General features: G+C 42.2%; 2 protein-coding genes across 2 annotated transcripts in view; both read right to left on the bottom strand.

Annotated features, from left to right (window-relative positions):
• PHF19 (PHD finger protein 19) overlaps positions 1–12,393 on the bottom strand; it is a 27,822-nt gene extending 15,429 nt beyond the window's left edge. Inside the window, exons 1-2 of the mRNA XM_067472229.1 lie at positions 12,349–12,393; positions 482–637 (exon numbers count right to left, since the gene is read on the bottom strand). Of these exons, the coding sequence (XP_067328330.1) occupies positions 482–637; positions 12,349–12,393 (201 nt within the window). The remainder of the gene's footprint in view (positions 1–481; positions 638–12,348) is intronic.
• TRAF1 (TNF receptor associated factor 1) overlaps positions 11,879–14,124 on the bottom strand; it is a 16,783-nt gene continuing 14,537 nt past the window's right edge. The window contains exon 8 of the mRNA XM_067472228.1: positions 11,879–12,711. Within this exon, the coding sequence (XP_067328329.1) occupies positions 12,493–12,711 (219 nt within the window). The 3' untranslated portion in view covers positions 11,879–12,492. The remainder of the gene's footprint in view (positions 12,712–14,124) is intronic.

Below are 14,124 nucleotides of genomic sequence, written 5' to 3'. Positions count from 1 at the left end.
AAGGAAGGAAGGAAGGAAGGGGGAGAGAAAGAAGTAAAGAAGGAAGGAAGGAAAGAAGGAAGGAAGGAAGGGGAAAGGAAAGGAAAGAAGGGAGGGAAGGAAGGGGAAGAGGAAGAGGAAGGGAAGAAGGAAGTGAGGGAGGGAATGATGGAAAGAAGGGGGAGGGAAGGAAGGAAGGAGGGAGGGAAGGAGGAATGGAAGGAAAGATGGAAGGAAAGATGGAAGGAAGGAAGGAAGGAAGGAAGGAAGGAAGGAAGGAAGGAAGGAAGGAAGAGAGGGGAAAGGGAAACTTTGTCAGTTTAGAGTCATTATTATCCTGTCCTCTGGCGTATTAGCTCTCCCTCTACAAACTTGATCGGCATGCCCTCTAACCCTTCCTCCAAATCATTAATAAAGATGTTGAAGAGATCTGGGCCCAGGACCAAACCCTCTTTATGGCATTCCACTAGAGAACCAAATCAGAAGGAAACGTTATTTTTACCCTCTTGATCTTTCCAAGGTAATAGAGCCCGTCAGTCCAACGGCACAAGACGTACTGCCCTTCCGTCAGGGTGGCCATCAGTTCGTGCCGGCCCTTCTGGTTCGTCAATGGCTGAAAGCGCTTCCTGGCTGCCCCTTCCATGAGCTTCAATGAATCCTGGAAAGAAAACAAATTATTATTATCTATCTTCTATACACATAATAATAGTGAAAATATCTATATGTGTGTGACTGGGTTGTCCACTTACACTGACAAGCTTCTCCCTCCGCAAACAGCTATAGCTCTGACTACTCAGGAGACACACCAATGGCCCTCCCTCCAATGACATTGTAGGTTATGGTGAGCGCCATGAACATGTCCAAGACCCCTGCCAATGTCCTCCACAAACACTATACTGCCCACCACCCAAGTGAAGTTTTTCATATGGAGACAATTTCATCCTAGATTTTATGTGTTTCCTCCACTACAGACATGCCAGTGTTACTGACTCTCCCCATTGATGTGGAATTTGAATGACCCCGCCCACTGCCTCTCCCTTAATCCTTTCCTATTCTTTTCTATGGCACACAGCAAACCAATCAGCAACTGAACATATTAGAGAGGTTTGGGGAGAATTCTCCATGATTTATAGGAGTTGTAGGTATTATGATATATAGTTCACCTCTAATCTAAGAGCAATCTGAACTCCCAACAACGATGGATCTGGAACTAACTTGGCACACAGAACCTCCATGACCAACAAAAATACTGGAGGGATTTATAGGAATTGTAGTTCACCTACATCCAGAGTGCACTATGGACCCAAACAATGATGGATCTGGACCAAACTTGGCACAAATACCTGATACATGCTCATTCGAATACTGGTGGGTCTTGAGTGGAATCGGCCTCAACATTTTGGAGTTGTAGGTACTGGAATTTATAGTTCACCTGCAATCAATGAACAATCTGAACCCCCCCCCCCCCAAAGATGGAATTGGGACAACCTTAGCACATTGATCCCCATGACCAGCAAAAATACTAGAGATCTTTAGGGATAATTCACCTTGATTTGGGGGAGTTGTAGTTTACATACATCAAGAGAGCACTGTGAACCCCAACACCGATGGTTCTGGAACAAACTTGGAACAGATACCTGATAAGCTGAAATTTGATTACTGGAGGGGTTTGGAGGGAACTGACCTTCCCTTCTGGGAGTTGTAGTTCACCCACAACCAGTGGATCAGTGACTTCAACTGATGATGGACCTGAACTAAACTTGGCACACAGAAACCTCCATGATCAACTCAACCTATTGGAGGGGTTTGAGGGGACTGACTTACCATAGTGGGCACTGTAATTCACCCTCCACCACACACATCAGGGGAACAACTGACTGCATAGGGAAGCTGATGAAGAAACGCAACCTACAAACTATCTACTAAGAAAATTAAACCAATGCTATGTTCAGCAAAGGGAAAGAGGGATCCTCTCATCTCTGCAGGAGTCTACCAGATACCATGCAGCTGTGGACAAGTCTATATAGGGAACACCAAATGCAGCAATGCCCAGGCACGAATCAAGGAACATGAAAGGCACTGCAGACTAACTCAGCCAGAGAGGTCAGCCATAGCAGAGCACCTGATGAACCAGCCTGGACACAGCATATTATCTGAGAACACAGAAATGCTGGACCACTCTCACAACCACCATGTCAGACTCCACAGAGAAGCCGCTGAAATCCACAAGCGTGTGGACAATGTCAACATAAAGTAGGAAACCATAAGAATGAGCAAAATCCGCCTACCTGTATTTAAAAATTCTAAAATCAGGACAGTAAATAAAGAGCAACATAGGGGAATTCCAGACAGGAAATTATCACAGCCAGCTAACACCTCCCAATAAAAGATTCCCCTAGGCTCAATGCCATCCTTAAAAACTCTGGCATAGACACTGAGAACTGGGAAGCCTTGGCCCCTGCGTGCTCCAGCTGGAGGTCAGCTGTGACCAGCAGTGCTGTGGAGTTTGAAAAGGCACGAATGGACGGCGAAAGAGAGGAACGTGCCAAGAGGAAGGCGCGTCAAACCAACCGGGGCCACCTTCCACCTGGAAACCAATGCCCTCACTGTGGGAGAAGATGTAGATCATGAATAGGGCTCCACAGTCACCTACGGACCCACCGCCAGACAGGGGCGGCTCAACCCATTATGCAAAGTAATGCTGTATAGTTGATTTTGCCCAGGGGCGCTCTTGAGGTACTCTTGGGGGAAAATAGACCTTGACATATGCAAGTTGTAGTCACTGGGATGTATAGTTCACCTACAATCAAAGAGCATTCTGAACTCCACCAATGATGGAATTGAACCAAATATGGCACACAGAACTCCCATGACAAACAGAAAATATATATCAGTGATTGGTTGGGGAGAGGGACCCCAAAATACTGTTTGCTTACTATTGAAAATTACCTAGGGCCCACTCTGCCGCCAGAACAGATGGTTTGTGGTTAATACTTCTAAAATCCCTTAAGGATTAGCAATGAGAGTTCCCAAACCTAGAAGATATCCTTATTTTCAGCTCGAATACAATATATACTTTTATGTATTGGCCCTGATTGTTTCCTGTCTAGAATTCCCCAGTTTCTTGAGTGTTGCTCTTCATTTACTGTCCTGACTCTTTATTTACTGTCCATCTAACATCTCCCAACAAAGGATTCCCCCAAGCTGGAAGCAGCCAGGCTTGGAAGCTGCAAAGCCATTCAATGCTAAATAGGGTGGCCAATTACAACATTCACAGTTGCCTCCAACAGACAAGAGTTTTTTTTTCTCCCGCCCTGGACATTATTCCACATATAAACCTCACTTGCCTACTTTCCAACAGACTTCACAACCTCTGAGGATGCCTGCCATAGATGTGGGCGAAACGTCAGGAGAGAATGCTTCTGGAACATGGCCAGACAGCCTGGAAAACTCATAGCAACCCTTGCGTCTTGTTTAATCTTTGTTTCCTGCATTTTAATATTTTGCAGAATGTTTTTAGATGATTGTGTGTTGTTAAGCTATGACATAACTTGCCTCGGGTCACAAGGAGAGGCAGGGAAGAAATATTATTATTATCAGTATTGTTGTTCAATGTATTGTCGAAGGCTTTCATGGCTGGAATCACTAAGTTCTTGTGGGTTTTTTCGGGCTATATGGCCATGTTCTAGAGAAGAAATGCCTCTAGAACATGGCCATATAGCCCGAAAAAACCCACAAGAACTTAGTATTGTTGTTGTTGTTGTTGTTGTAGACCAAATGCACCCCACAAGCTTCATAGTTCCTATCCCAGAATCTGGGCACGGGATATGGATCCCTTTTGCCAGGGTTTCGTCATGTATAAAAACCCCATGATGAGTTCTTTCTCAGTCCAAAGAGGAACAGAAGAGGCCCGTCGGCTAACGGCAGGGCTGCTCTGCCTTGCCAAGATCTATTTTTACCTCTGCATCATGAGCAAATTGTGGAATTTGAAAGTCTGGCAACATCGGACGCTGAGCCAACAACAGAAGGAGGTCCCTTGTCCAGGAAGAGGCCGGCCCAAACGGGGCTCAATCCGGATCCCAGGCCCAAATCCTATGGGTTAGTCCCAACTACAGCATTCATTCTGCAATGTATACGCAGCCGACGACTCAAGGATTCACTCAGTTCTGCTCCTGCAACATAGCTGTTCATTCATAATATAATATCCTGAGGCTATTGACATAGCACCTCGGCGATCCTTATCTTATAGCAGCATCACAGTCTATTATTATTCATCATTTATTATTTATAATAATAATAATAAATATATTATTGCTATATTATTGATTATGCATTAATAATAACAATAATAATAATAAACTTTATTTATACCCCGCCACCATCTCCTCAAAAGGGACTCGGAGCGATAATAAATTATAATAATAATTTATTATCGAGTCTGTATTATTGCTATATATTTATTATTACTATTATTGTAAGGTGGTGGTGCAGTGGGTTAAAGCACTGAGCTGCTGAGCTTGTTGATCGAAAGGTCGCAGGCTCAATTCCAGGGAGCGGCGTGAGCTTCCGCTGTCAGCCCTAGCTTCTGCCAACCTAGCAGTTCGAAAACATGCAAATGTGAGTAGATCAATAGGTACTGCTTCAGTGGGAAGGTAATGGCACTCCATGCAGTCATGCCGGCCACATGACCTTGGAGGTGTCTACGGACAATGCTGGCTCTTCGGCTTAGAAATGGAGATGAGCACCAACCCCCAGAGTCAGACATGACTGGACTTAATGTCAGGGGACTACCTTTACCTTTAATGTAAAGTTTGGCCGGCATGACTGCATGGAGCGCCCTTACCTTCCTGCCGGAGCGGTACCTATTGATCTACTCACATTTGCATGTTTTTGAACTGCTAGGTTGGCAGAAGCTAGGGCTGACAGTGGAAGCTCACATCGTTCCCTGGAATCGAACCTGCGACCTTTCGGTCAACAAGCTCAGCAGCTCAGCGCTTTAACCCACTGCACCACCAGGGGCTCCTTTGGGTTATTGTATTGTATTATTATTGATTATGCATTATCGATAATGATAATGTATATATTATTAGTGTATTACCATTTTTGATTATAATTTTTATATTATTATTTCTATATTGTATTATTAATATGTATTATTGATCATAAGCATTTATTATTACTATTATATTGTATTATTATTATTGGTTATGTGTTATTGATAATAATGTATATATTATTACTATATTCCTATGTAATATTGATAATGGTAATTTCTATATTACTATATTATTGTTATTGATATCTATAGTATTAAAATTACTATATTGTATTACGATGTATTATTGATAATTATTATTATTATTACTATTATATTGTATTATTATGTTATTGATAATGATAATTTCTGTATTATTACTTGATTATTACTATGTATTATTGATAATTTATATATTACTATGTTATTATTATTATTATTTTGGATAATTCCTATATTATTACTATACTGTATTATGCATTATTGATACTAATTTATGATTACTATTATTATACTCCATTATTATTATGTATTATTGATAATACTAATTTATACATTATTGTTGCTATTATATTGTAGTATTATTATTAAAACATGTTATTATTATATTATTAGCTATGTATTATTGATAACAATTGAAATATTACTATTGTATTATTGATAATGATGTTTACATTATTATTGCTATTATATTGTATCATTATTAATACATGCTATTATTATATTATTAGTTATATATTATTGATAACAATTGAAATATTATTATTAATGTATAAATATTATTGCTATTATATTATATTATTAATAATAATCCATGTTATGTATTATTGGTAATAATTTAAATATTATTTCTAGATTATTTTTATTATTGATACTAACTCATAGATTATTACTATTATATTGTATTATTATTGATAATGATTTATATATATTATTATTTCTATTGTTATAGTGTATTATTATTTATTAATTAATTAATTAATATTATTGTATTATTATGATGACATCTCCAGCATCTCAATGGTTGAAGAGCCGGTCATCCCTGGCTGCTCTGATTGGCCGGTTCGAAAATGCGATGCTTTTTTTGAAAGCCATAGATCCATTTGAGGCCAGGTTGGTTGCAAAGGGGTGGAGTGCGCACAACTGGCCCAAAAACAAGAGTCAAAGCGAAAGGAGGAAACCGAGCCAAAAGGCAAGGGGAGGATGTGCGGTTGGGGCTGCAAAGCCAGGCCGAAAGCAGCCAGCGGGTTTTCCCTTTGCAAAGGCGGCCTTCCTCTCCTTGACACATGCTTGACAGGTTGGGTCCCTCTTGCACCAAGGCCAAGTTCATTGGGAAGGCAAGGCATCCGGAACCAGGCCCTCGGGTGGTTTCTTCTCCTTCTTCTCAAGCAAAAGCCCTCCTGAAACAAACTTGCAGGCATTGCACAAGAAGTAACTCAAAGAGTACAAATAGAAACAAAACTGTTCAGCTCTGCTTCTGCCACATGCCAGGGAGGGAAAGATATGAACAGAGGGTGTCATGTCATAGAAGGAAGAGAAGAAGAGGGGAGAGGTGGAAGGGGAGGAGAAGAGAAGGAAGAGAATAAGGGGGAAAGGAAGAGAAGAGAGTGCAAAAGAAAAGGAGGAAAGAAGAGATGGAAAAAAGGAGGAAGAGAATGAAGGCAAGGAACAGGAGGAGAAGGGAAGGAAGGAAGGAAGAAAAGTGAGAAGGAAGAGAATGAATGAGGAAAGAGAGCATGAAGGAGAGGAAAAGGAGGAGAAGAGAAGGAGGGAAGAAAAGAAGAGGGAAGGGAATGAAGGGAAAGGAGAAGGAAGAGAATAAGGGGAAAGGAAGAAGAGAAGAGAATGCAAAAGAAAAGGAGGAAGAGAAAATGAGGGAAGAGAATGCAAGGAACAGGAGAAGAAAAGGAAGGAAGAAAAGTGAGAAGGGAGGGAAGGAAAAGGAGGAAGGGAAGGAAGAGAATGATGGAGGAAAAGAAAGAAGAGAATGAAGGAAAGAAAAAGGAGGAGGAAAGGAGAAGGAAGAGAAGAAGAGGGAAAAGAATGAAGGAAAAGGAAGAGAAGGAAGGAGAAGCCGAGGGAAGAGAATGAAGGAGGAAAGGAAGAGAAGAAAATGCAAAAGAAAAGGAGGAAAGATGAGAATGAAGGGAAGGAAAGGGAGGAGAAGAGAAGGAAGGAAGGAAGAGGAGGGGGAAGAGAATGAAAGAGGAAAAGAGGAGAAGTAGAAAGGAGGAGAAGGCGAAAGAGAAGAAGAAACTGAGAAAGAAGAAGGAAAAGAAGGAGAAAAGTACCTCTCTGCTCCAGCTGAGCTCGTCCTCCTCAGATCCCCGCGTGGGTGCTTCCCCAAGGGCGGCTTAGCGCGCGCCGATCCCGCTTCAGGATGCTCAGGATGCGCCCCGCCGCCATTTTCCCCCGCTCCCCCTCCTCCTCTTCCTCCTCCTCCCCGCCTTCTCTGCAAACTCTTGTTTTTCCCGCGAATTATTTGCCTTTTGCTTATGCAAGGCAGGCCCGCCAGGCCCCGCCCCCCGCCAGGCTCTTAAAGCGGTATTCTGGGGAGGAGCCTCCCTGGACAGGAGCAGTCCACCTGCAGGTAGCAGCCCCCTCCTTTTCCTTCTCTTCCTTCTTCTCCTTCATCCTCTTCTCCTTCCCTTCCCTTCATTCTCTTCCTTCTTCTCCTTCTTTTCCCTCTTCTTTCTTCCTTCCTTCCTTACTTCTCTTCCTTCTTCTAATTCTTTTTCTTCCTATCATTCTCTTCCTTCTCCTCCTTTTATTGTCTTACTCCTTCATTCTCTTCCTCCTTTTTCCCCTTTTCTACTTCCTTCTCTTCTCCTTTGCCTTCTCTTAATTTTCTTCCTTTTCTTTTCCTCATTTCCTCCTTCATTCTCTTCTCCTTCCCTTTATTGTCTTCCTTCTTCTCTCTTTCTCCTTCATCCTCTGCTCCTCTTCTCCTTCGTTCTCATTTTCCTTCCCTTCATTCTCTTCCCTCTTTTCCTTTCTATGTTCATTTTTGTCCTTCGTCTCCTTTTCCTTCTTCTTCCTTAATTTTCTCCCTTCAATTCCTTTTCCCCCTTTTTCCTTCATTCTTTTCTTTTCCTTCCCTTCCTTCTCTTCCCTCTTATTTTTTTCCTTCCTTTCATTCTCTTACTACTTTTCTTCCTTTTCTCCTTCATTCTCTTCCCTCTTCTCCTTTCTTTATTGATTATCTTCTTTCTCCTCCCTCATTCCCTTCTCCTTCCCTTCCTCATTTTCCTCTCTCCTCTCTTCTTATTCTTTTCCTTCCTTTCATTCTCTTCCTTCTTTTCTTCCTTTTCTCCTTCATTCTCTTCTTCTCCTTCATTCTCTTCCCTCTTCTCCTTTCTTCATTATCTTCTTTCTCCTCCCTCATTCTCTTCTCCTTCCCTTCCTTCGTTTCCTTCTCTTCCCTCTTCTTATTCTTTTCTATCATTTCATTCTCTTCCTTCTTTTCTCCTTCATTCACTTCTTCTCCTTCCCTTCACTCTCTTCCCTCTTCTCCTTTCTTCATTCGTTATCTTCCTTCTCCTCCTCCATTCTATTCCCTTCCTTCTTTTCCTTCTCTCTGCTCTTCTTATTCTTTTCCTTCCTTTCCTTCTCTTACTACTTTTTTTCCTTTTCTCCTTCATTTCCTTCTCCTCCTTCCCCTCATTCTCTTCCCTCTTTTCCTTTCTTCATTCATTATTGTCCTTCGTCTCCTTTTCCTTCTTCCTTAATTCTCTCCCTTCTATTCCCTTTTCCCCTTCATTCTCTTCTTCTCCTTCCCTTCATTCTCTTCCATCTCTTCCTTCTTCTTATTTTTCTACTTTCTTCATTCATTATCTTTTCTTCTCCCTCATTCTCTTCTCCTTCCCTTCCTCCTTTTCCTTCTCTTCCTTTCATTCTCTTCTTTTTTTCCTTTTCTCCTTCACTCTCTTCTCCTTTCTTCATTCTCTCCCTTCTTTTCCTCCTTTCCTCCATTTTCTTCTTCTCCTTCCCTTCCTTCTCTTCCTTCATCTCCTTCTCTACCTTCTCTTATCTGCAGAATTTCTGAGGGAAATATAGGGAGGATCCTCTACGGCTAGGAGCAGTCTATCTGCAGGATGTGGGCTTGGGCCTCCATGGAGAGGACAGGAGTGGTACTCTCTCCCAGACGCAACCGAGGCCAAGCCCTTCTTCCCTGGCAGGATCCCCTTCAAGCCTTAGCCAATACTTCCCAAGTGGAGCCGAAGAGGATCAGTGACAGATCCCAAAATCAGGGCTTTGCGGAAGAGCTGGGGTCATTTGCTATTTTCCAACAGCTCCTGCCAACCAGGCTTTGCTTTCTAGAATGCTTTGGATCAAACTATAATCCACTCTCATTTTGTGTTTTGGCCTGTTTTGGTTTTCCCGAAACTTTATTTCCAAGCATGCAATCCGTCCGCAACCCTGAAGTGCGCATCAAACAAATCTGCGTGATAATGATGTGGATGCAGTGACAGTTCTTGTACACAGAAGCACTTGACTGATCGATTGCAGATACATCTAGTTGGGAATTTAACCCTCAGCTGTTTGTGGAACTGGGAGCCTGTCTGTGGAAGTGGGCAGCCCAGCCACACAACGTACATACGCATATAGATATAGATTATGATGAACATTATGATCAGTTTTATGCTGTACTAGCCGTCACCAGCCACACGTTGCTGTGGCCCACATAGGTGTTCTGTGTGGGAGTTTTGGCCCAATTATATCATTGGTGGGGTTCAGAATGCTCTTTGATTGTATGTGAACTACAAATCCCAGCCACTACAACTCCCAAATGTCAAGATTCTATTTTCCCCAAACTCCACCAGTGTTCACATTTGGGCATATTGAGTATTCGTGTAGAGTTTGGTCCAGATCCATAATTGTTTGAGTCCACAGTGATCTCTGGATGTAGGTGAACTACAACTCCAAAATCAAGATCAATCCTCACAAAACCCTTCCAGTATTTTCTGTTGGTCATGGGAGTTCTGTGTGCCAAGTTTGGTTCAATTCCATTGTTGGTGGAGTTCAGAATGCTCTTTGATTGTAGGTGAACTATAAATCCCAGCAACTATAACTCCCAAATGGCAAAATCAATTTCCCGCCCAATCCCACCAGTATTCAAATTAGGGCGTATCATGTATTTGTGCCAAATTTGGTCCAGCAAATGAAAATACATCCTACATATCAGATATTTACATTACGATTCGTAACGGTAGCAAAATTGCATTTATGAAGTAGCAACGAAAATAATGTTATGGTTGGGGGGTCACCATAACATGAGAAACTGTATTAAGGGGTCACAGCATTAGGAAGGTTGAGAAACACTGGTGTAGAGTTTGGTCCAGATCCATCATTGTTTGAGTCCACAGTGCTTTCTGGATGTAGGTGAACTAGAACTCCAAAACCAAAGGACACTGCCCACCAAACCCTTCCAGTATTTTCTGTTGGTTATAGAAGAACTGTGTGCCAAGTTTGGTTCAATTCCATCGTTGGTGGGGTTCAGAATGTACTGGTGAACTATAAATCCCAGCAACTACAACTCCCAAATGACAAAATCGTTTTGTTTTGTTTTTTTGAGTGAAGGACATACATTGGATTGTTAGGTGTCTTGTGTCCAAATTTGGTGTCAGTTCGTCCAGTGGGTTTTGAGTTCTGTTAATCCCACAAACGAACATTACGTATTTATTTATATTTATTATTAACTCTTTCGGGCAATATTATAATCATATTTATGGACTACTACTATGTTTTGTTATGATTGCTTTATGTTTTTGATTTTGCTTTGAGTTGTTTCATTATGCTGTTGTTGTGTTGAGGCCTTGGCCTTTGTAAGCCGAATCGAGTCCTTCGGGAGATTCTAGTGGGGTACAAATAAAGTTTAATAATAATGATTATGATGATGATGATAATAATAATAATAATAATAATAATAACAACAACAACAATGTTATACAATACTAGCCATCCCCTGCCAGGCATTGCTGTGGCCCAGTCTGGTGATGTGGAAAATAAAGTAATGAGAAAGTGTTGGTTTCTAATATATGTCATATCTTTCTGCTTGTGAGGAACCAGTATTTCTTGCTGTTTCTTTGCCAGTGTTGATGTGGTGATTGTCTGGTTTGCCTACTCTTGAACATGCAACATGTAATTGTTCATTAGGGGTCCCTTTCAAATCTATGATACTATATGTGTCATATACATATGTGTGTGTGGGAGAGAGAGAGAGAGTCAAATATATCTATAGCTGGATGGCTCTTTGTCAGGAGGGCTTTGATTATGTTTTCTTGCCCTGGTCAAAGGAGTTGAACTGGATGGCCTTAAGGCAGCATTTCTCAACCTGGGAAATCAAGACCCCGGGGGGGGGGGGGTCATGAGGGGGTATCAGAAGGGTCACCAAAGACCACCAAAAACACAGTATTTTCTGTTGGTCATTGAGGTTCTGTGTGGGAAGTTTGGCCCCATTTTGTCGTTGGTGGGAGTCAGAATGCTCTTTGATTATCGGTGAACTATAAATCCCAGTAACTACAACTCCCAAATGTCAAGCTCTATTTCCCCCAAACTCCATCTGTGTTCATATTTGGGCATATGGAGTAGTCATGCCAAGTTTGGTCTAGATCCTTCATTGTTTGAGTCCACAGGTGAACTACAACTCCCAAAAATTAAGGTCAATTCACCCCAACCGTCTCCAGTACACTTGGTTAAGTAGTCATGGTGATTTTCTGCGCCAAATTTGATCCCAGTCCATTGTCGATGAAGGTCACAGTTTCTCTGGATGTAGGTGAACTACAACTCCCAAACCCAAGGACAATGCCCACCAAACCCTTCTAGTGTTTTCTGTTGGTCATGGGAGTTCAGTGTGCCAAGTTTGGTTAAATTCCGTTGTTGGTGGAGTTCAGAATGCTCTTTGATTGGAGGTGAACTATACATCCCAGCAAATACAACTCACAAATGTCAAGGTCTATTTTCCCCAAACTCCAACAGTGTTCACATTTGGGCATATTGAGTATTGGTGCCATGTTTGGTCCAGATCCATCATTGTTTGAGTCTGCAGTGCTCTCTGGATGTAGGTGAACTACAACTCCTATAAATCAAGGTCAGTTCTGGAAGTAGGCAAACTACAATTCCAAAACTCAACTCCCAAATGACAAAATCAATATTTTGAGTGATGGTCACTCCTTGGGTTAGTAGGTGCCTTGTGGCCAAATTTGGAGCCAATTCGTCCAACAGATTTTGAGTTATGATGTCACTCAAAACGAACAGAACATTTTTATATATATAGATTATGTCCAATTCTGGATGCATTGACGCAAGACATTTTCCCAAGGAGAGTCCCAAACCTCTGTCCGCTCTTTCGATCCATATCCACCAACTTCTGTTCTCATCGCTACCAACAGCAGTCCTTGATGGTGGTTCATGGTCAAGCTCTGCTGCTTGAGATGCTTCTGCCGTTTCCGCTGCTTGAAAACTACCAAGAGCAAGATTCACGGATGGGCTTGTGTGATACACCGGAGGAAAAGGGTGCCCTCTTTGAGATAGGCGTATTTCGGTGACTGTAACTTAGCCAACAGGATGAATTTGGGAAAGCCACTGGCTTCGTTCATATCCGTCATGGGCCTCTGGAAGGAAGGTGATGCTGGATCCGGGTGGATGGTGCTGACATGATCTTCTGTGTTGTTTTGACTCAGCAGCATGAACGTGACCTGGGAAAAGACAAGCAGAATGGCTCAGGTGGCTTGTTTGTGTGGTTGCCACAACTGTTACACAGTGCATATTTTAACCCAACGTCCCAGCGCCCAAAACCCAAATGCAAAAGACCTCACTACCTCTGAGGATGTTTGCCATAGATGCAGGCAAAACGTCAGGAGAGAATGCCTCTAGAACATGGCCACATAGCCTGAAAAAACCTGCAACAACCCAGTGATTCCGGCCATGAAAGCCTTCGACAATACAAATGCAAATAGTCTCAGGCCAATAGTCAAAGTGAACAGAAAATCTTTACTCTCTTTACTTTGCAGAGATGAAACAAAACTGGCAATGCTGCACACAAAACCCAGCAGTGCAACATATTTACACAGTCTTTGTAATAAACATAAAATAAGACATCTTCATCTTTACTGAAAATGGGAAAACAAAATAAACCTGAAGTATTTATTTGTTGTGTCAGGAAAACCAGTCAATTGTATTACATTTCTAACAGAACAAAACAAACAGACAAAATACAAAATTTGCAAGTTTGGTAGTTGGTTAAATATCCTTTGACCAGTAGCTGGCTACTTGGAGTGCTTGTGATGTTGCCACAAGGAGGTCCTCCATGGTGTATGTGGCAGGGCTCAGGTTGCATTGCAGCAGATGGTCAGTGGTTTGCTCTTCTCCACATTCCCATGTCGTGGATTCCACTTTGTGGCCCTATTTCTTAAGGTTGGCTCTGCATCTCGTGGTGCCAGAGCGCAGTCTGTTCAGCGCCTTCCAAGTCACCCAGTCTTCTGTGTGCCCAGGGGGGAGTCTCTCATTTGGTATCAGCCATTGGTTGAGGTTCTGGGTTTGAGCCTGCCACTTTTGGACTCTTGCTTGCTGAGGTGTTCCAGCAAATGTCTCTGTAGATCTTAGGAAGCTACTTCTTCATTTAAGTTGTTGGCGTGCTGGCTGATACCCAAACAGGGGGTGAGCCGGAGATGTCACTGCCTTGGTCCTTTCACTATTGGTTGTATCATAGTGTTACATAGTGCAAATATGGGCCAGGCTTTAGCACAGTGTTTCTCAACCTGGGGGTCAGGAGGGGTCACCAAAGACCATTAGAAAAACACAGTATTTCCTGTTGGTCATGAAGGTTCAGAGTGGGAGGTTTGGCCCCATTCTCTTGTTGGTGGGGTTCAGAATGCTCTTTAATTGTAGGTTAACTATAAATCCCAGCAACTACAACTCCCAAATGTCAAGGTCTATTTTCCCCAATCTCCAACAGTGTTCACATTTGGGCATATTGAGTATTTGTGCCAAGTTTGTTCCAGATCCATCATTGTTTGAATTTACAGTGATCTCTGGATGTAAGTGAACTAAAACTCCAGAACTCAAGGTCAATGCCCACCAAACCCTTCTAGTATTTTCTCTTGGTCGTA

This window comes from Anolis sagrei, chromosome 11 (assembly GCF_037176765.1).
Source record: "Anolis sagrei isolate rAnoSag1 chromosome 11, rAnoSag1.mat, whole genome shotgun sequence".
Classification (NCBI taxonomy): Eukaryota; Metazoa; Chordata; class Lepidosauria; order Squamata; family Dactyloidae; genus Anolis; species Anolis sagrei.
This window is presented reverse-complemented; position numbering and strand designations above follow the sequence as displayed.